The 23,750-nt window shown below is 39.1% G+C and overlaps 1 protein-coding gene across 1 annotated transcript in view; it reads right to left on the bottom strand.

Annotated features, from left to right (window-relative positions):
* Positions 1 to 3,336: 3,336 nt before the first annotated feature.
* EPDR1 (ependymin related 1) overlaps positions 3,337 to 23,750 on the bottom strand; it is a 55,198-nt gene continuing 34,784 nt past the window's right edge. The window contains exons 2-3 of the mRNA XM_005287355.5: positions 11,586 to 11,794; positions 3,337 to 5,838 (exon numbers count right to left, since the gene is read on the bottom strand). Of these exons, the coding sequence (XP_005287412.2) occupies positions 5,648 to 5,838; positions 11,586 to 11,794 (400 nt within the window). The 3' untranslated portion in view covers positions 3,337 to 5,647. The remainder of the gene's footprint in view (positions 5,839 to 11,585; positions 11,795 to 23,750) is intronic.

The following is a 23,750-nucleotide window of genomic DNA, read 5'->3' as shown; positions in this document are numbered from 1 at the left end:
TGTTTGTTTGTTAGAGCTGTCAAGCTTGCAAAAAACCTATGGCATGTGAGTCCAGTAAGCTTTTCTTTTCTTTTTCCAGCTTAGCCACGTTTGACTCGAGCCTGAGGTGAGCTCAGTTAGCACTAACTGGCTTTTGGAGAGGGCACGATTCACAATCAGTGTACTCAGCTAGCACATATGGGTGCAGTCAAAGGGCGTCTGTAGAAATACATGTATAAAGCACAGATTTTTTGTGTGCGCGCATCAGGAGGAAGACCCTGACAGTCCCTGCTCCATAGAGTTTATAATCTACATAGATAAGACAGACAAAAAAGTGGGGTGAAAAGAAATGCTATTATCACCATGTTACATGATGGGGTAGCAAGGCACAGAGAGACTAAGGGTATGTCTACACTGCAAAAAAAAAAAGGCCCACCACAGCAAATCTCAGAGTCTGGGTAAACCAACTTGGGCTTGTAGGGCCAAAAATTGCAGTGTAGACATTCAGGCACAGGCTGGAACCCAGGCTCTGAGACCAGCCTGAGTCAGTGTAATTGTAAGCTCAAAAGCTTGTCTCTCTCACCAACAGAAGCTGGACCAATAAAATGTATTACCTCATGCACTTTGTCTCTCTAATAGCCTGGGACTGACACGGCTACAACAGTACTCCTACTTGTCTTTCATAGTAGAGAGTTTTGTGTTAAGTAATCTGGTACCTTGTTTTGTTTAATAAATATTTGGGGCCTTCATTTTGATCTGCTTCCAGAAATGGCTGTATCAATCCATGTGAATCTTTATACTAAAGCTTTTTAAAATTATATATATTAAGGAAAATAGCAATGTTGTACTGTAGAAAAGCTACAGGGGTGACACTACCACCATGATAACCACATTCAGTAAAATTCCATGTGTCTGAATTCCTTTTATCTGAAAATCCTAGTTATTTGAATCCACAGTGTCCCCTCCATATACCCCTATGTTAGTAATCACCCGTTAGTAACTTCTCAGCTAACCTCTCAGTGACTGATGCAGAAAGCTTACAGATTCTACTGTTGCATAACTACATTAGAAGGCTGAACAAAAAAGAAATGCTCACAAACTACAGACTGTGATTAGTCAGTATTTTTTTAAAAAGCTAAATAATTCAGAATCAAATTATGTCTAGAATGGTTTGATGTCATTTTGGTGTTTTAATAAAGTCAATAAAGTTGGATTTTTACTCATTACTAAAGAACCAACTATTAGGCAAACATCAGCATTACTCCTTTTGTTCCCTGTATTTCTATATCAGCAAAACTGCAGCTCAAAATAGCACTTGTTTTGCCGAACATCCGGTTATCTGAAAGTTTCAGATGTTCCCAGGCCATTCAGATAAAGAGAAGTATATTGTATATCTTACCTATGTGTTAATCTTCTCACCAGAATGAAGTTGTGACAGTCTGTACCCCATGTTCACCGTTTGTACAAAGCATGCCTTGTGAAGTATCATTTGAAAACACATAATCTGCTGAACATTATTGTCCTGGCAAAATATGTGCATCAACATTGTATGTAAAGTTATACATTTCTACTGTATATCATTGCTGTCACATGTTCCAGAGTTAGAAAGGCAGGCCTAAGCCAATTCTTCGGAGACAAAGAACACTGGCACCTCAAGATAGGTATCACCAAAGTCAAGTGGGCTATCACTTAGTTAAGAAGCCATTTTCTGGCAGGGGGAAAGCATGAACAAGAAATTTACATTTCATCACAAGGACAGTTGAAACCTCATGTCCACAAGAGACTGTTTGGTTACCATGACTCAGCAAAGATATTTCTAGCTCAAGAAATTGAATTAGAAAGAGGGGAGAAAAATGCTTGACCTCACTCCTCTCCTTCTTCATCTCTGCTCATGACATCAATGATGCATAAAGAACTGAATGGGGGGGACTTTTCAGCCAGTACAGACTGCTGTAAGTTTATGGTGAGAAAACCCTTTTGCTTTTAAGTTCACTTAGCTTGTTAAGTTAGGCAATTAGTGTGTGTTTTATCTTATTTCTTTTGTAACCAATCCTAACTTTTATGCCTCATTACCTGTAGCCACTTAAAAACTTTCTTTTCTTTCTGTAGTTAATAAACCTATCTTATTGTTTTATCTTAACCAGTGTGGATTAAAGTGTATGGGAAACTCCATTTGGGATAACAAGGCTGGAGCATATCATTTTCCATTGATGAAATGAAAGACTTTATATGAGCTTGCATTGTTCAGCAGTGTGTTGGACAGCACAATATTCACATTTCGGTGGAAAAATCTTGGCACTAGAGAGCTTGCTGGTATTGCTCTGCAGTTTAATTCATGAGTGGCTAACTAGTCCCATTTACAATGGAGTTCCAGTGGGATCAGTCCTGGAGGAGGATCACAACCCAATGACAAGGTTAATTTTAGTGAAACAATCTCTTTGTAGTACTGCATTCCAGTCCACTAGTACAAATTGTCTTTTCCCCCTTTAAAGTTCAATGCATTCTGATGGCTTTTTCTACACAAAACCAGGGTACAAATATTTTCCCACCAAGTGGAGAACCAAAAATGCCGCACATTGAACACAAGTTAATCACCGAGTGCTAGAATTTAGCTCCCAGTTTTAGATCAATCTCAAGTTCGGTAGCAGTGCCAGTTTCCATCTAAACCTTGCAAGAGAAACTACAATTTCATATAAGCAACAATGGTGTAAGCATTACGTCAAATGGAATTGGGGATGTTCAGCACCTCTGCAAATGAGAATTGTTGCCTAAATTTAGGCATCTGAGGTAAAATTTTAAAAAACACCTAAGTGATTTACGAGTCTAAGTCCCACTGACAATTAGTTTGCTGCTACTTAATTTCAGTGGGTAAAATTTTCAAAAGTGCCTAACTGAATGTCAATGGGACTTAGGCTTTTTAGCCACTTAGGCTCTTAATTCACTTAGACTTTTCTGCAAATTTCACCCTCACATCTATATTGAGGCACCTAAATCAATGGCCTGATTTTCACAAGTGCTCCCTAACCTGAAGCCCTCACTGATTTTAATGGGAAAAGAAAATGTTTGATTATTGTATTACACCCAGGATAGTTGTTGTGAAGAAATTACTGTCCCAGAGTCTCATTTACATGAAAGCCCCTTTACATCACTCGGGCAGTGGAAATGGACCTTAAAGTGGGCATAAATGTAATTTACTTCCACTATAAAGCACTTAACACTGCCAGAGTAGTGTAAAAGGCCAATAAGCAATATTAAGGGCCTTATGTGCCTCTGTTGAAGACAATGATCACAAACTAAGCAAACTTTTTGTTTAATGACACACTCATTAAAAACAATGAGAAAACAAACCCAAGGCTCTTTATTCTTTCTTTGACAAGTCCCTTTATTGAATATATAGAGCAGAACTAAAAAATTCAAAACCAGCATTGTTTTAAACCGTATATATTTTGCCATAGAAAATTAACTTGGATGTCACTGTGACATTTTAAAAAGCACTTTGTGTTACAGACTTCTGCAAATGAATATTAAAAGCCCATCTAACATTATTGTTAGAACCAATATAATTATAGACATGGCATTACACCCGCACACAGAGAGAATACATAGTTATCTGTTAAACCACAAGAAAGTCTTTCCTAATGATGTGGAGTCACAGTTCCATGTTTGCTATCCAATTTTATTATATTTTCCAGCTTTCAACAAGAAGCCCTAATGAAAACAATATGCAATTAGTATTTAAGTTGTCACAAAATTATAGAGGAATCACAGACTAAATGCATACTAAATTGATAGGAAATCCAAGTTTCCATTAGCACATCTCAATCAACTTTTAATGTTTGGGAAAATATCATTAATTAATTATATTTCAGCTACTTCACATGTATACTTGCAGGAAGGGCTCCACTGAAGAAAATTCCTTCATGACTCCAGCTCTGAAAGGAAAATACACTCTATAGCACAGTGTCTAAGTGATAAAAGCTAGTAAGGTGTAAAGAAACTAATAATGTACCTAGGTCCATTCTCTTCCAAAGGTGGTTCTGGCCTTTGGTTTTTGTTAACTAAGGTACTATTGGTGAGTAAATTATACATTGTATATAATCCTCCACCACTGCTGTCACCCTACATCATTTTGTCTTTATGAAGACTGTCCTAGAAGAGGAAGTCTTGTGGGATATTTTCAAACAAATATCTTTAAGGGCCAGAATGTGATCCCCTTACTGATGCTGAATAGCACCTTCCTCTACAAGTTGTCCCGTTGACTTCAGCAGGACTACTCATGAAGTAAAGTACTACCCAACATAAGTCAGGCGATCAGAATCTGGGCCTATATATATTATCAAGTAACAATTGAAATAAAATCCTAGACTTACGGAAGATGAAAGCATTTACTATCATTTCAGAAACACTAAGATGGGACAGTTATATAGTCCATATCACTTGAATGTCCTGTACTGCTTATACTGCTAAAAATGTACATTACCTGGGGCTTTTTGGTTTTTGTTTATTTATTTATAACTAAGCTCTTATTCCTTCCACCAGCAAATAGTTGTATGTGAATGATAATGTTTTGGAATACTGATTTAACAATGAACATGTTCAGTGATCAAAGGAATGGGTGCAAACAAAAGCAGGATTGTCATTCGTGTTTGGATCATAGTACATTGTAATCATACCATGCAAAAGGCCATTTTCCCTTTTGTCACACATTTAGGTCTTTCATTTGAATTGCAATGTGAGGAGCCGTATGTGCATTAATCTATTTTTGACTAGTTAGATGACAGGAGCAGGTGCTTTTTACTTCTACCTGAAACTGTAAAGGCCTTTCATACTCTCTGAAAAAAGACTTCTGAAAATAAGACAATTATAGCAATTCAGCATGCAGTATCTATTAATTTCCTTGCATAGATTAAAAGCAAAAATGCCTTGACAAAGCATGAATTAGAAATGAATAAAACAGAAATATGTCTAATCAGATTCTGTAGAAAGGCTTCAGGGAAGGATTGGCAAATGCAAGAAAACTTTGGCTTAATTTTTTATCCTCCCCCCCCCATTAAAGTATTACATAAGTCATGTAATATTATATGAATAGTTACTCTGGTTTCTTTGCAAAAAACCCAACAACCTCAAACCCCCATACACTTGACTGAAAGCTTTTTGAGGAGCAAGGATAAAAAAACCCAAGAGAATGCATTTAATCACTCTGATGTAGTTTGCTTAAGTTATGCCATTTTATGGTTACAGTTGAGCTCTTACACAGAATATATTTTATCAATCCCATAAATCCCTCCAGAAGTAATAAACGATATCCAACTTTTCTTTTATGTTAATAGGAACACAATATACATTCATGTTGACATTTTGAAATATTAAATAATGAAACTTTCAAAAAATATTCACAGCGAAAATAGTGCTTATAATCAGTAACAAACACACCAAGTGCATGGTTGAACAGAGTTTAATTTAGTTAAACATTGAAATAAAGATATCCTTTTTGTTACACATCTTACCTTCCTGTTCAATTAAATATTGTGTTCCCTTTCAAATGAAAAGTCACAATTCCAAAAAGACAAAACTCAGATTGAAAATCAGGTTATACGTCAGTTGCTGATTATTAATAATTATCCTCCATGTCATTATTTATTTGCACATGGCAATCCATTGTCCACAATCAGCATTCATCTTTCATCTTTATTGGCTGGGCTTCCTGACAGGTGCTGGGTGGGGTAAACACAGAGGGGTCAGTGATACCCAGCTGTAGATCAAAAAAGCGGGTGGAGGTTGTCACGCTGTAGTTCTTGGTGTAGGTTTCCTGCACTGGGTAACAATCCTTGACTGTGTAAACGCCAACCCAGGACTCAACTATAATGAAGCACAAAGTGTGACTAATTTATGGGACAAGCATGAATTGTTTTAAAATTGTTATTAAAGAGACAAGAGAACATTTGCATATTTTCCTGACTTCAGTGACAACTTTCAAAAGAGCCCCAGGAGATTTTGGGCACCTAGAACTTCGAAAATCCCAGCCTTAATGGAGAAATTAATAGAAAAATGTTTGTCATGCTGTTTCAAGATAAAATGTTTAGTCATGAGATGAATATTAATTTCTGGAGCAGTTTTTGAAAACTCTGTGTACTTTACACATATCTTAAGCAAGTCATGAGCTGGGTTGATATCTGCTAGTCTAATGGAGAGCAGCAATCAATTTAGGATTGGGTTAATCCAATAGGGGTTAATCCCTAATTACAAGGAAATTGTTCTGATTAGAGAATCATGTTTGCAGACTTCCCTCTCTCAATCTAATATTGCCCTAATTTGTGGCAATACTCCCTCCCTAACTCCCCCGTTATCTCTTCCATTACTTTCCCTTCCTCAACTCTCTCCCTCTCTTCTCTCTTTGGACCCTTCTGACATCATGCTTCCTTTGCCTTTATATTCACCTAAAACAAGTGATGACCTATAAGTAGGGCTGTAAATTTGTCAGGGTGGTAAAAATGTCATGGATGCTCTGACTTTTCTGTTTGTCTGAGACCTTTCTTTGTGCCCATCATTTTAATAAAGCAGTTATATTCCAAACCCTGGGTTATGACACATCAGTGGGTCGTGAGAAGCATCTACGTGGGTCGCCAACCTGGTGGAGAGGCGAGGCCCCAGTGGGAGGGGCTGGAGAACAAGCCCACCCCATACTCATCCCATGGTGGCAGCTCCTGTCCTGCAAGACTGGGCCTGGCTCCCTCACATCATGATGGATTGGCGACAAGGCCAAATTTGAGTGAGTTGCACTGTGACCCACATGCCAGGTGGCAATGCCCAGTGCAGGGAGCCGGGCCCAGTCCAGTGGGACAGGAACTGCTGCTGTGAAGTGAGTGCGGGATAGACTTGCTCTCCAGCCCCTCACCCCATGGCCTTCCCTCTACACTGAGCTGGGATTAGGGCTGCTGTGCTGAGGCAGAGGGTACTGCTGCAAGGTCAGTGCCTCCTCCCGCCCCCCGTTGAGGTAAGGGCAGTGAAGAAGGAGGCATTTATGTATATTATATTTAAAGAGGTATAGCTGAATTTTCATATCCATGACTCTACACACTGTTTTCCCCTAAACCTATGACTTTTACTAAATTTACCAATGATTTTTGATCAAAAAGTGCCATGGCAAATCTGCAGCACTACCTGTAAATATCCATTTCTCATCAATGTAATCAAAAAAGTAGATTTCTCTTACCTGTCCATCTGACTCTCATAGTTCCCACGTGTCCCTCACTTGGAAGGACATGACTTATTTCAGTCCTAAATTTACCTACCTTCCACACAAATTTGACATCTCCTTTTTATTCTCAAAAATTATTTACCTCACAAATAAAGAACCATGAAATTGAAGTTCTAGAAGGAGTCATTTACACTAAAGGGAGGAACTCCGGGGCATTTTGTGTTTCCTGCATAAAAAATGTTTTGTGTCCCACATTTCGAATAAACATCAAACACTGCATCCCACATTTGGTCCTACGTAAGAGGTCAGTATCCTTGATGGTCTTCACACTGCCCATAGCTTGGAAACCTCTCTCTTTCCCGTAGTTAACACATTGCCAAATGTATTTCTTCCTTCTGCTACTGAAGGCTCTTTCTCAATACTGCTGGGCCTCGGAGTCACCTTTGACACCGTGCAATACTCAGTTTCCAGAGCTATGTAGGATATCTGATTCCCTCTTACCTATGAAGTCACTCATTCTCCGTTTTGGTGGGAATTCCTTCTCTTCACCAGGACTCCTCCTCTGTGGACACCCACAACCTTCTACCTTCATTCTTTATAGTTATCTTAATTCCTAACTGCCAATTTTAAACTGATGAACTTCAGCTGTATATATTTTGCCTTTTGTCACATCTTTAATGAAAATATACATGGCTTCTTTTCATTTTCTTCTAGCTAACTATCTCAGACACAGAAGTGTTCATTCTGGAAAAGAAGGAGCATTCCCAAACTCAATTCCAACTCCTCTACCTCTTTCCTTGACTAATTCTTCCCCTCTCTCTGTAAACCCTTGACATCATCCTATTCCCTAAATTTTACTTCTCCCACAGCCCTTTGTCTGCAAATCTGCCCATCATCCTCTCCAGAGCACTGCCCATATAAGCCTTCCCCTTGCCTGGCCCCATTGTGGAAATCTTCATCCATATCTTCATTAGTGCAACTTCCACCTCCCTAAGCATCTTCCCTAGTCTCCATTCATTTGAAGTCCTATTCAAAACTGCATTCCTTGGACCCTATTCTCCACTGCATGATACAAGTCAAGAACACAAAATTTGTATCCTGAGATGGAGAATACATCATGGATTTAGTCCAGACTAAATCTCCAACCTCCTCTCTCTCTCTCTCTCTGGTCCTCCACCACTAGTTTCACCTTTTTCACCTCATGTAATCTTGCCACTGTTCATGCAAGAATTTCTCTCTCTGCAGCTTCTGCCATCTAGAAGGGCTTCATTGACTCACCATCCTTTTTTAAATCTCACCTCAGAGCATTTATTTCCTCTCTTGTCTGCACCCCTTAACTTTTCTCTTCCCCCTTTTTAACTTGGTGACTGTATAGTTTTAGGGATGTGCTCAAACACCTGGCTGAACTAGGGCCTACTTTTTCACAGCATTTGGGATATAGTTTGTATGAAAGAGGCAATTCAAAGCTGAATTGTATTGTATTTTATTATACAGATTTTAAAAGGTGCCATAATTAGACACTGGCAGAGCAGATATCTTTCCTTTGGTGTAATAATTAAGGGATTTCTTCTGTGGAAGGCTCTTTTGGGATTATAAAGGTTGATATAAAATTGGTTACTGTCTAACAAATAATTTGAAAAAACTGAGTTTCTAACAGTAAGACTAAAGGTGAAGAATTTAGGGCACTTTAATGCTGTTGATTCTATCTTGGCTTTTTAAAAAATGTTATACTTCTTGAATTTGCATGTGTATATTATTCCAGCATTGTATCCTTGCATAAGCTAGAGTCTGCACAGAAATTTCAAAATTGGCCAGTGCACCAATTCCCATGTGTCTCCTTGCTCAATCACAGGGAGGTTAACATACATTACAAATTAAATTCTAAGATATGGAGAGGAAGAATACATCTGAATATAACCACTTGATACTTTTTAAGCTTTAAAGCCTAGATGCTACCAAGTCCAGAGCTCTTTCTACTAATTAGTATTTCTTATTACAGAAACCCTGATTCCAGCCCCTAAGGGATGAAAAATATACACCATCGTGCTGGATGTAGTGACATCCGCATTTCAGTAATTCCTATTAGTGACAAATATTTTCTTTCTTCCAGCCCTTTAGTGGACCCTGCCTTCTCTTATCCAAAGAGTGGTCATGCACACTTATTCTATCATTTTAAAATTCAGTCCACATTAACAAAACAATTTGAGTGGTGATATACATACAGAACATCTAAATAAAGGCTGATAAGATGAGCAATAATTCAAAACACTTCTCAGAAAGTCATAATACATTAGTGAACATATATAAATAAACAGTCTACAGGATCCTTTTCGGACCTGCTTGTGATGGTTTTAGTGAATTTCATATAAAAATGAATGCAAAATAAAATGCTATTAAAGTACAATGTATTTCCACTGAAACCAGAATAACCTTACCATAAGAATCCAAGCCAAATTAGTTGTGAGGGAGGGATGGATGGATAGATAGATATGAACAAGACATTGTTTTCTTTCAATATTATCATATAAAACACACAAAAATTATTGTGGGTGTACAATATAGCCAGGCATATTCAAATGACTTCAAGAGTGCAAACTGATACTATCTGGATATTAAGTTCCATAAATCTGTCAACAATACTGGATCTGAATAAAAATTTTCCTGGCATGGGTGGTGATGTGTCTCTTGTGGAATGTTGGAGGATGCATCCAGTCTAGTTAGAGTTCTAACAATCTTTTTCTTTGTTTTATTTTTAATTTTTTTATTAAAGAAATATTTTCCCTTGGCTGATTATTAAGGTTCATAACCAGCCATATAGTTTGTTGGTCATAACCATAAGTGTTACATCAACTGGATAATGCTGTAAATTCAGTTTAAATTCAGGGGGGTTTCAGAACTCTTTTTTATAGTTAGGGTCTGGGTGTGATGCTTCCCAGGGGTACCCAGGGTTGTGAGGCATCTTGCTACTACCTACTCTTAGCGCGAAGAAGCTTTGTCTATGCCTGCCATGGGACAGCTCCCCAGTTCTATCAGTCAGAGGCAACCCAAGCACCACCTCTAGGTCTATGTAGGCCCCACTGTCTCTCTACAGGTTAGCGACAGGCACACTCTAACCTACGACCTCTTCAACCTCTCCCTGGAGTGTCCAGTCTCTGATACACTGGACTTTGGCAGTATTCACAGATTCGCTGTTTCCAAAGGAACAGTACACCCCAGCTTACCAGTTCCACTTAAGATCACGGCTCTGCTTAACACACAGCACTTAGATATGTTTATAGTGAAACCAAGTATAAGTTTATTTAACAAAGCACAGTGATTCAAGTAATAGCAGGTAGAAGTACTGGAAACAAATGGTCACGTATCAAATAAAATCGTAACATGTTTTAGAACCCGACTTAATTAACTAGATACTTGTCTTGTACAGCAATGCTCACCCAAAGTCCTTCCAATGTTTTTCAGCCAGGTTGGCTGTGACCCAATTTTCATGAGGCAAAACATGGTGTCAATTTGCCTTTTCAGCAAAGGATCCAGGGTGTTTGCATCCATAGAAATATCAGAACAATCCATTGTCCTTATTCATAAACAGGATGCTTATATACTCCTTTCTTGTAGACTTTGCAATCTCCTAATCAACAACTGGCTCAATATGCAAATAGGTCTACATTGTGAGCCATACAATACACAATTCCCAAATGACCATACAGGGAGATAGGCACCTGTTACTCCCTGCCTGAAAGGAACCCGTCCAAGGTATGTCACCTCCTGGTGATCTGCCTTAACACCAGGACATTAAGAACATAATTTCCAGTGTAGATACATAACTCCTCAAATATTATCCATGCATACATTTTGAAATTATTAGGATTACCAGTGGACTACTGGCTCTCAGCAGAGACCTCACATGCTACCCTTCAGTGATTATTGTGCATATGTTTGACCCAAGGGAGCCCTGTAAAACCCTATGCAGCCCCGGTGCCCTCTGTTAGTTGGCTCCAAGAAATCCTTGTGTCATTGGATAATCTCAAAGCCACACAGGTCATGTGCAGTTACTCCTGAAATTGTGAAAGAGTTTCTCTATATTATAGATTTTCTTATGAATAATTCTGGGCTCAGATTACTGGACTCTAATGGGAAAATGGTGTGGTTTCATCCCAAACTTTGTCTGAGACATGCAAACAACTCCATTACATGCTCTTCAGATATTTAACTCTTAAATAATGGGGACATTTTCTTTAATACAATGCAGTACTAATATGATATACAGTATGTGCTGGATATTTATTACATGTTATTTCTTCCTGCAAATTTTGTGGTAATATGAAAGCCAATACTAACAGTCAGTTGGAAAATTATATCTTGGGTAAAGAAAATGCAGACATTTTTTAACAAAACAAAACCAAATACTTACATTTCCTGGCTGGTTTTCTATCAGACCATTCCTGTACCATAATTTCATCTCCAGGCCCCCCGATGTAGTACTGATCTTCATAAGTGGAGTTGTCAGGAATATCATAAGGATCCCAAGGCTCAGCCAAAGCAATCTTTGAGCACAGCTTTGTGACTTGTTCAATCTGAAACATCACTGCATCTTTATAGAGAAATATATATTCAAAGAATCTGAAACATTAAAAAAAACAGTTAATGTTCATGATGGTTTTACAACTGGTAGTAGAACTCCCTGTAGTTAACATTGCCTGAGACTTCTCTTTATAATACCCTGCTTTTAGTCACTTATAACTTTGTCAAATTTTAACTATTTTGGGTAAAATTTTCCACAATGAGTATCAGCCTCAGTATGAGGAGTTTTTTTTTGTTTTGGGGTTTGTTTGTTTTTTTTAAGTTTCAGCTAAAGTTCTTCAGCCATTTCTGAGAATGAGATGAGGGGAAAATATGTTTTGCCCTTGTTACATTTTTTTAAACAACATTTTAGTTTAGAAGCCCTAGCACCTGCCAGTTTTGTGGAGCAATGGCTTGACATTTGGCAGGAGGATGGCCTTTGTGTCAGGGTTATATCATTTGCATCCCTGTGAAATTGGACAAGGTATAAGCCTTTGAAAAATTTCAGTTTTCATACACTCAACTTGTTTGAGTTTAGTGGTTACTTTCCCTGAAGATTCCGTCCTCAGTGAGCATGCCCAGTCCCTGCACAGCTCTTACCACATGAACTGACACACAAGGGAACTGGCTCAAGGCAATTAAAGCCAAAAATTTCAAAACATCCTCTAATTTTGGGTGCCCAATTTGAGACACCTAGGGCCCAGTTTTCCAGAGTACTTAGCACATGTACAGCATATTACATATTCAAAGCACAGCTCCAGTCAGATTTTTCAGTCTAGTTGCCGTTGTAAGCACTCAGCACTTCTGCAAATCTGGTGTCAAGTGTAGAAATTGAACACAAAGTTAATGGCCATCTGTGAACATTTTAATGTAAGTATTTGGCTTAAATAATTAAGCCAGCTCACAACTCTGAAATACAAGAAAGGATAGAATCCAATTCTCCAGGGTGGCATTCAACTTCCTTAACCAGAAAACCATTTCTTCTCTTCCTGGAATCACCTGCCTCGTTCACAACACTTGTAACAAATGAGGCACGGCTCCTACAAACAACAGCCTTACTCACTATACAACCTTGATTCATTCTCAGAGCACCATCTATCCCCTGCACTGAATGATGTAGGGGTCCTGTGGAAAAAATAGGATGTGATTATGTAATAAAGACATTCTCTTTGTTGAAAGAAAAGTTCACACCATTATGACAAGGGTCAGGAGAACTGCCTAGTATCTGGTCAGTAAAATGCTGAATTTGTGAACACTTAAGCATGTGCGTAACTGAATTCAGTGGAGCTACTCATGTGAGTACAATTATGCATATGCTTAAGTGTTTGCAGGATCAGGTTTGAAGGGTTTAACTCCAGCTCAGCTTCCTCCTCTGTTTGCACAAGTTCAGCAGTGGTTTCTTGAGATTCAGAGAGAGAGAATGCCTTTGGGACAGTGAGCTGCACACATGCAGCTGAGTCTCATGGCATAGCAATAATTTTTGACCTTGAATTATCATCTGGAAAATTTGCAAATTAACCAAAGATAAAAATGCTGATTTATCTTTTAAAATGATGTGACATACACATTATATCCTGTCTGGTTCTAAAGGATTTCACTTCTATTTTTTCCTTCAAATCCCTCCTCAAAACCAATTTTCTGGGGAAATTCTTCCTACTTTATTTCCCCTAGCAATAATCTCTTCACACCTTCCTTTCCCTGAACTGTTATCCAGTGTCTTGCCTTCTCCGTCTTGTCTCTCATATATTATAAGGTATTTGGGGGAAGGGAATATGTTTTACTCTGTATTTTGTAAAATCAAATTATATATTATTGATATTACATAAGAGATATATTCTGCCACCCTTACTCAAGCAGAGAGTACCTTAGGCTTCAATCCTCCACATGCTTATGATGTACTCAACCTTAAGCACGTGAGTAGTCAATCTAACTTCAGTGGGACTACTTGCATGTTTAAAGTTAAGTGTGCATATAGCTATGTGCAGCATTGGAGCCAAACCCTGTGGATACATTTTGTTGACTTTGCTTTCTCAAACATAAATACCTAGCAATGTGTATATTAAAAAAACAAAATAAAAAACCCTAACACCACAAGATAGTCCACTGCACATACTTCTCACCCTGGAGAGAGGATGAGAAAAACTCATGACAGATGTTAGTAATGTCGCTTAATACACAACTGGAGGGCACTCTGATACTAAAGTGATGAGCACAGAATAAGACTCTAAATAGAACAGAATAGACTACTATGCTCACAGTGAAGTCATTGGGGTTACTTGCAGAGGTGTGAGTGATAATCTTTGATAATGAAGCAAGTGAACAAGTTTATACTGTAAATATATATACTCTCCTTAGCTCTTACAAAAAAATCAGACATACCTTTTATCCTAATTTTTACAGTGAGGATTGCTTCTGTGTATGTTGATATGCCTCCACACAATGAATACAAGGTACTTTGCAATTTTGCAGGACTTGCATTTCATTATTGAAGGTGAACTGCTAAGTTGTTATTTTACAAAAAGAACTGTTTACCAGTCAACATTAATAACAAAATGTGCATAGATTTAAAAATGACAACCTGGGATATTTTAAAACAAAATATTTGAAAACTATTTCCTCCTTTATTTACCTGCCAAGTCCTAAAGGTACTCCCTGTAGTTGTTTTAGGTGCTTGAGATGTCACCGGCTTTTTAAAGGGAAGCATGGATTCCTGAAAGTAGGTTTTTGCAGATAAATAAAAACTGTTTTTTCAAATATTTTGATTTTTAAAGAGTAAATGTAGTTGGAATCTTTATCTACAATTACTATTATTCTGTTAATAATTTCATTTCTTAAACAGTTTCTTAAGACAACCCTCAAAATCCTTTATACTTCACCTTCAAATATAATTTATAAGGAGCTACTTGGTCCAGTTACTATCTTTCTGGTTTAGACTTCCCTTCCTCTCCCCTACTTTATGCTATGGACTAAAGGGACTCTGTTAACAGCCTTTACGGTCCCTTTTTATATGACTTAAAATTAATAAAATCCAGTAGATTATGGCATGTATGTAGTGCTTACTTCTCCTTTTGTGAACATAAAACTCCCTCTCACTTCAATCAGGCTTTATATTAGCTAATAATGTTTACAAAGCATTTGGAAGGTGAAAGGCAGAATGTTATGTATTATTGTCATTATTGCTGATGTGTTGTTCAGATGTGAACGTCATTTTAAATTGTTGCAAATGAATTCAAAGTTAATTTTTTTCACCTCCACTGAGATAACTGGAAGTGTGGATAATCTACCTCTGCCTTGATGTTATTGTTTAGATTTGTCTAGCTGCATTTTCAAAAAGATCATTGGTGCAATTGATTTAAAAACATTGTAAAAGCCTTCTTCACAACTAGAAGTGATAGAAATTTAACTTTTTAAAAAACAAATACTTCTATGCTGATGAATATACCAAAACCTACAGGTAGCTCTAAATCCTTAATTCTTTGGCTTTCTAATGCCCTGTTTGATAATGCATACCATAGCTTTCATAGAAATATTGCTTCTTTTTACAAATCAGTTGTCTAAACAAAATATAGATCAGTGTATTTCACAAGCCTAGTTCATTAAATGATGACAGCAACAGCTAATCTCTGCAACATTTTTATTTTAAATAAGAATATTGTAGAGGAGAAAAAAAGTTGTTGGGTAGACATTCAGACAGATGATAAATACTTTCTTCAGGTCAAGAAGACTTCATCTGCTTTTGGATATCTCTGGCCAACTCATTTCCTAACTGTGAAGCATTCATTTTTTTTGGTATATTTCTGGGAACTCCGTTCCTCTTTACCATGATGTTTCAGTAATTTCAGACTTGTGTTTTTCTTCTGGTGTATCTGACTTCAACAACAGTAATTACTATATTTGATCTCACATGTTTGGCAAAGATGCAGGATTATAATATATTGTACAAATACGGTATTGTACATCTACATGTGGCAGTACATGTAATCTAATATTGTGTCAATGCAGTATTTTTTAGACTGACCAAAAATGTTCTCAGATTTTACTAGATTTTCTTTTCCAAGAAGCATGAGCCTTCTGTATCGGGTATCTAATTAACAAGTTATAAACAGAACTTTGACAATAGGAGTTTTGAACTGGAAGAAATAGGCAGCTTTATTCCAGTTAGTGATGAAGTTCAGGTAAAAAGAAAATTTTAAATATAAGAAAAGCATCTAAACCTGAAAAGTCAAAGTTAAATCAACTAAGGGGATTACATATTTCTGTGATTTTACTTACAAAACTCATACAAAGTTATACCGCCTTTTATTCTTTTGATTTTAACATAAATTAGATTAATGACTTTGCCAAAAATGACAGGAAACTGAGTTCTTCAGTAAGAAAAGATTTACATTGTTTTCTTTGTTGTTTTTTTGTGGGCCATTTGATGTTCCATAATATAGAGCCTAATCTAGCAAACTTTAATAATCCATTCTAATTTATGATGTGATTCAGGAAAACACTTAAAACATGCTTAAATTGATTCCTACTTAGGATAGCACTTAAAGCACATTCTGAACTTTAAACACAAGCTTACAGCCCACTGTCTTGTGTTTCAATGGGACTTAGGCATGTGCTTATGTTCTGTCCTAAATAGGGATGGATTTGAGCAAATCTTTAAGTGATTTCCTGAATAGGGATGTTTTCCTGAACTGGAGCCTTTAATAGTCCCCTTAAAGACAATGGAGTTACTCATAAGAAATGAGATGGAAAATAGTAACAAAAATATTATAATACCTTCATATAAATCAATGGTGTGGCCTCATCTGCAATACTGTGTACAGTACTGGCCACCCTATCTTTGAGTTTGTACAGCAACTTGCACAGTTGGGGCTCCTAGGGCATACAGTATACAAATAGAAATAATAAAAGGATATTGCAGAACTAGAGGGGGTTCAGAAAGTCAGGAAAAAGTCTTCTATTGAGAGTCTGAAAAGACTGGGTGTGAAGAAGCAGAGAGATTGCAGCTGGGCACAGCAGGGGTTAAAGAACACTTGTGGGTTCAGCTAGCCCCACCCCATTATACCTGCACCCAATGCCAGGCCTGGAGTGGGAGAAAAGAAGGGAGCTTGGCTCAGTCAGGGGCTGACTGGCAAAGAGGCAGGAGCTCTCTGTATGCCTGCCTGAAGGCACAGGTCAGCAACCTGCCTGCCAATGCAGCCACTGGAGGCAAGTAAGTCTTCCCCTGCTAAGGGGAACCTGCAGACAAGCCCCAACTGCGGGAGAACTGGACTAGCAGGGCCACACCCTAAACTAAAAGGACTTGAATAGGGAGCAGCCCAGGAAAACAGGCCCCAAAGCCCTCCTCACGGCTGGGAGGAAGGTCTATCTCCCCTGCTTAGGGGTAAGCAACACAGGACTCTGGGCCAGGACCTGAGGGAGAAGGAGAGCTCAGGTCCCCCTTCAGCCCCACTAATGAACGATCTAGCCACTAGGCTGCCTGGCCACTGAAGGGCCTATCACAAATGGTGGAGAGTGGGGACATCGCCCTAGTCCCTGCTGAAGGGAATTTAAAAAAAAAAAAAGAGAAAGAGAGAGGGGGAGAGAGAGAGAGAAAGTCCCGAGGACAAACACATGAATGGAGATGGAGCAGCTGCTGAAATGGATGACAGAGCAAAACACCCACCATCAACAGAAACAACAACTCTGGCAGCAGATGGTCATGCAGCAGCAGCAGCTAGTTCGCGAATTGGCAGCCCAACAACAGCAGCTGGTCCAACAGGTGGCATCCATTTTGCGACCTGGTGCGCCAGCAGAGCTGCCTAACCCCGCCCCATCGGGCTTGCCAAAATAGGGCCTGACGATGATCCTGAGGCTTTCTTAGAGACTTTCGAGCAAGTGGCCACAGTAGCCCGGTGGCGTAGAGACCAATGGGCTGCAGTGCTGCTCCGTACTTAACCGGGGTAGTACAGACCGCATACTGTGCTTTAGACCCTACTGCCGCCCAAGTTAAGGCAGCGATCTTCAACACCCTAGATATCTCGGAGGAAACCTTCCTGCAACACTTCCGGGGGGAGCGGTACCCACTGGGGGGCCCAACCCCACCTGGTCGCCCAGAAACTGCATGACTCATGCTGGATATGGCTCAAACCAGAATCAAAGATGGGGACGCAGGTTGCTAAGCAGGTCCTACTTGAGCAGTTTGTCTGCCCCCTGGGGGAAGAGAGTGGGTGTTGCGGCATCACGCTGACACCATGACGGATGCCATCCAGCTCATGGAGAACTATCTAGCCGGCAAATCCCTCATAATGACACCCCCTTTGGGGTTGGCTGCAACCAAGAGCCCAATGTCCCTAAAAGATGGAACCACCTACGGACCCTAGGATTGTGAGGGACGCCGGCATCTTCCTCCCTAGGAGAAATGTGACATCGATCCTGCAGTTCCTCCAGGAGACCGACCTGACAGCGAACCCCGCCAAATGTCACCTGGGGAAGAATGAGACCACCTACCTGTTGTATCACCCAGGCAAGGTATTAACAAACTTGAACAGAACTTTATTTACAGTGGAAATCTCTTTACCAAGCTGTAACTGCACACTCTGTAACTCTCACTCAGCCTCCTCACTCCCTCCTCCTTCCGGTTTCCTGCCCTTTCAGACTCCCAACAGCCAGTGCTCCCAGTTCTAATAATCACATGCAGCATCTAAACACCACATTCCCTCCTCTCTTAAGAAACTTTCCAAATTAAAATAAACATTGTTGTTCTAACCCCAGGAACAAATATGAAACAAGACACTATACTGTTGGCAGGAATATTACACTGAAAACACTATAGATACTACATAACATAGTCTTTAGTCCAGGCAGGTGGTCATCTGAATCTGACAGGCCGTCTCTCAAGCCCCGGTTCCAGTGCAATGTCTTCTTGTGTTGGTTCTACTGTGAAGTCATCCAATGCAGACTGGGTGTTGGCATAATCTCCTCTTGGTGCATAGGCAGGTGCAAGATAAGAAGCATTCCATATCCGCCCATCAGAAAGTCGATAGGTGTAAGGGCCCGTCTTCTCTATGATTTTAAGAGGAGCTGTGAATTTATGGTCCCCTTTGCGTAAGATTCCAGGTTTTCTTATTCTAATAAAGGAACCACACTCAAACTTTGGTTCCTTAGCACCCCGCCGTTTGTCTGTGAAAGCCTTAGACTTTGCTTGGTTCTGTTCAACTGTCTTTCTCACATCATCCTTGTTTGGGGCATCAGGTCGTGCCTTTAACAATCCAGCAATGTTCAGTTTAGTATTCAGCTGTTTCCCATGCAATAACTCTGCGGGTGATCTTTGCGTTGTGGCATGTCGTGTAGCCCGGTATGCTTGCAAGAAATCAGTAGTGAAGGGTATCCACAATCGCCCTTCCAGTTTAGCTGTTTGCAAACTCTCTTTCAAACTTCTGTTAAACCGTTTGATTTCTCCATTGGCTTGAGGCTAATATAGGGATGACCTCCTGTGTAAAATGTTCCTCTCTGCTAGAAAAGTTTCAAACTCCCGGGAAGCAAATTGACTACCATTATCTGAAACCAGTTCTTTGGGGTTACCTTCCCGGCTAAAAACTGAAGACAGAAACTTGGCAAAGAGGCAGGAGCTCTCTGTATGCCTGCCTGAAGGCACAGGTCAGCAACCTGCCTGCCAATGCAGCCACTGGAGGCAAGTAAGTCTTCCCCTGCCAATGGAAACCTGCAAACAAGCCCCAACTGCGGGAAAACTGGACTAGCAGGGCCACATGCCAAACTAAAAGGACTTGCATAGGAAGCAGTCCAGGAAAACAGGCCCCGAAGCCCTCCTCACGGCTGGGAGGAAGGTCCATCTCCCCTGCTTAGGGGTGAGCGACACAGCACCCTGGGCCAGGACCCTCCCTAACCAATGATCTAGCCACTAGGCTGCCCGGCCACTGAAGGCCCTATCACACTGGGATATTTTATATTTATCTTATAAAGGAGATGAATAAGAAGGGCATGATGATAAAAGTACAGAAAATAATGAATGATAGGGAAGGGAAATGGGGAACTTCTCTTCTTCTTGTCTTATAATACAAGAACAAGGGGACATTCAATGAAATGGAAAAGTGGGTAATTCAAAACTGAGAAAAGGAAATACTTTTTCACACAACAGGTGATTAAACTGAGGAATTCACTGAAGTTGGCAAGATTCCAAAAGGGACTGGATATTTATGTGGCTATCAAGAGTATCCAGAGTTATCAAAATTAATCTTAAAACCTTGTCCTCATTATCTCTAACTATCAGAGACTAGGATGAGATCTTTGTGGGGAGATTAACCTGCATTTGCCTACTGTGGGATTCTTACACTTGCCTCTGAAGCATTTGCTACTAGCTACAGTTGGAGACATGATATTGGATTAGATATTGGATTAGATGGACCTTGGATCTCATCCAGTATGGCAATCCTTATGTTCCATGTGAGAAAGGCAATGCAAAATGCGGCCCATACACTATACAAGCAATCTCGTTTTTACAGAAAGCTATTTCAGAACAGTTGACAATAAATACGCATTTTAAACTGGGACTGTGGACTGTAGCTTCATACACAACTTAACTTCAGTACATACATAGGGCCAGATTCTCAGCTGGTGTAAATCGGCATTATTCTATTGAAGTCAATGGGACTGTACTGATTTACACAGAGAACCTGTCCCACAGACCCTGTATGGTATTTGACATTTTTGTTTTGAAAATCTTGTGTATACATTTTTGTGTGTGAAACAAACATTACATGAACTCTCCAGTGGACCTGCACAGCACAGGAGTTTGAGAAATGTCCAAGGGAGTGCAATAGGCTCTTGTGGATCCCCAGATCACCCATTCTAGTAGGGCAAAATATGCTTTCATAATGGAATTCTCTCAGGAAAAATCCTCTTATAGCTGTTTATTTGCCCAAGATTCCTCCTTCAGGTATTTCCTTGGGAGAGGGGCAATGCAGGCAGTTGTAATCATCATTCTAATGTTAAAAACTAAGAAACACTAGCACTGTATCTTTAAGAAACTTTGGAAGACAGGCCATTTTGAGTAATCAGACATCATAGTAGGGAAGTTACATACACTTTAACTTTCAACATCTTTATTCAAAGCTTTGAGTATAGTTTATTTTTAAATAAGCTCTATGCATGATGAAGATTCACTTCATTGAAAATAAATGCAACCTGAAGTTCTAGCTCTTTCATCAACTTTCCTTCACAACCTAAAAATAACTTTCCTTTGCCTCATCCAGAATTCTTTGTGCAGGTCTCTCTCTCTGTCTCTCCTTGCTACAGAACAAAGAGAATATTGTGTGTATCCTACGAAGCTCAGTTTATACACCAGTGGATGGGCTCAAACACACATAATTTGATAAATTTAAACCCTGGGTGGAATTAACATTGATTAGATGTGAAAAACAAAGAGTATCGTGGGAGATAAGAGGCAGCATGTGAGTGAGAGACAGACAGGCAGCGACACAGAGAGAAATAATTAAGCATTCATAGGACAATCATTGCAATAAGCAAGTGTGGTACAATATATAACAAGGGTTTAAACAATGTAGGTTTGTAATTATGTATCAGTTTGTGACACTTACATTGAGCAGTTCCAAATCCATCGCAGCCCTATACTGCCTTAAAGGTAGTGAAGAGACAATAGGTTCATCAGATAACCCAAGTGGTGTCAATCTCACTCAAGAAACCATTTTTAGACACGAAAAACCCTGCCAGTTGTTGTCCTGTCTCAATTCTCCTAATTTTAAGGAAGGCTATTAAGAAAGTAGTTATGGGCCAACTTCAGCTGCCCCTGGATTCCTTCAGTGTCTTAGATCCCACTTAAGTCTTGGTTCAAATGGTATGAAAATGAGACTGTATGGATATCAGTGGTTAATAATCTCCTTCTAGAAATGGACAAGGTTTAGATGTCAGTGTTGTTGTTATCAGCTCTATCTGCAGCTTTTGATACCAAGGTATTGCGATCTACAGAATCTTGCCAGAATGGACCAAATGGCTTTTCTGAGAGCTCCCAGAGAGTAGCACTGGGCAACTGCTCATTCTCTTTGAGGGTCCTCTCATGGCAGTTCAATAGGAGCCATTTTGTTACTCTTATTCCATGTACATTGAGGGAGATTGTGAAATATGGGCGACTGCAGCGGCTCCTGTATACTGAGGATACTCAGCTGTATGTGTCTTTTTCAATTAACCCAGATTACACCATCTCATTATTCCCCAGTGCCTGAATGAGTTAAAGGCCTGGACAAAAGTAGCCTGGCGAGAGCTCTGTATAGCTACAATGGAATTGATGCTTCTTGGCACTGGGAGACATGTGGCTGCTTTTCACCAAAATGGTTCCAAGTCTTTGTTTTCTATTGAATCTGTTGTACTTTTCATTAACTACAACTGGCCGGAAACCTGCAACTATTCCTCTGATTGGGAGATATTTCCACTGTCACCCACACATTTGTCACCTCCATCACTGTTACTTGCTGCTGAAGTGGAGATAAATATAAGGACAGATCCTGATCCCTAATCTTACCGTTTAAAAGATACACACAGATAAAACAAGTTGCACTGAGGGAGCCAGATTAGAATGCAGGATTAGAGAATTTATTTTGTTTTGTTTAATTGATCTCACTCTCATCTCCTATAATGTAATATTGTGTGGAAGAGGCATTCAACAGAGGCTAGCATTATTAGGTGCTACAAAAGAAATGAGGCTTTGGGAGGGAGTTCTTTGAAGTATACCGCCTGGAATATCCCACTTGTGGAGAATACAGCTGGCTACCTCTGGAATGGGCCACTGTGAATACATAACTCTGTACTCAAGTCTTCCCATTGGCTTCGTGGTCATTTCTGAGTCAGTTCAAGGTGTGCATCCTAACCTTTAAAGTCCTGAATAGTCTGTAACCCAGCCATCTTAGATGAGGTTTCCTCTCACTATTTCCCTCTGTGACATTTAGATCAGCTGGAAGGCTCTTTCCTGTTTATTCTTGAGGTTAAACACTGCACAATCAGTGGCAGGGCTTTCTCCGTAAAGGGCTCTTGCCTAGAGAATTTGCTTTCTTTGCAGGTCTTCCAAAATCTGAGTCTAGTGAGTGCACAATGTAAGGCAACAACATTTGGTTAAGTATCTTTCAGAGCACTTGTGCTTTTTTATTTGTTTGATTTTATTTCTGTCAAAAGGACAGCAGTTTTTAAATTTCACCTCTATTAGATTAAGATTTGTAATGACAATAGGTATCTAGCTGCTTCTGTATAATTGTTAATAAATTAATGAATAATAATCTTTGTTGTTGAAACTAATTTTGACTTTAAAGATGTAAATATTTAATTAAGTAAATAAGAATTTTTAAATATGTTTTTAAAACTTTTTCAAAATGTCTAGTGTTTGCTCTAAGGTAAATTGATAAAAGTGTATTTGATACAGAATTATTTCATATATTACCTGTTAATATACTGCAGAAATTGACCATTATTGTTAAACAACTGTTCCTAGAGACATGACTTTCAGATAAAACAAATTGGCTAAACACACATTTCTATTTTTAAGAAAGTTATGTCCATTTTAATTGTATTAAAAAACAGCTGTGACTAAAAGCCTGACTGACACATTTATTTTTTATTCAAGGACAGTTCTAAGAAATAGTAGCAAGGAAGACAAGACCTGTAAATAATAGTGGTATAAAAATACAGCACTGGCACTGCTGAAAGTTTTCCATTGCTCAGGAAAAGGTCAGTAGACCTATTGAATATGTTTAGACTACCCCATGCTGATTAAAACATGACAGAAATAGGTTTACCATTTGGCATCTGACATAAATTCAAAACCAAAGTCTCTGGCAAACAGGTAAGACTGTCTAACTTTCCTGAAATGAAAATATCTGTGGCAGGTATCAGCTGGAAAAAAGAGCTGCAGTTCACTTCGAACTTTTTTCATCAACAAGAACTGAGAACTTTTCTTATATGTGCAATAGTGATTTACTTTTTCCTTCTAAGAAACATTTCCTCCACCATCAAAACAAAT

This window comes from Chrysemys picta, chromosome 2 (genome assembly GCF_011386835.1).
Source record: "Chrysemys picta bellii isolate R12L10 chromosome 2, ASM1138683v2, whole genome shotgun sequence".
NCBI lineage: Eukaryota > Metazoa > Chordata > Testudines > Emydidae > Chrysemys > Chrysemys picta.
Note: the sequence above shows the minus strand (reverse complement) of the source record. Positions and strands in the feature narration are given on the sequence as shown.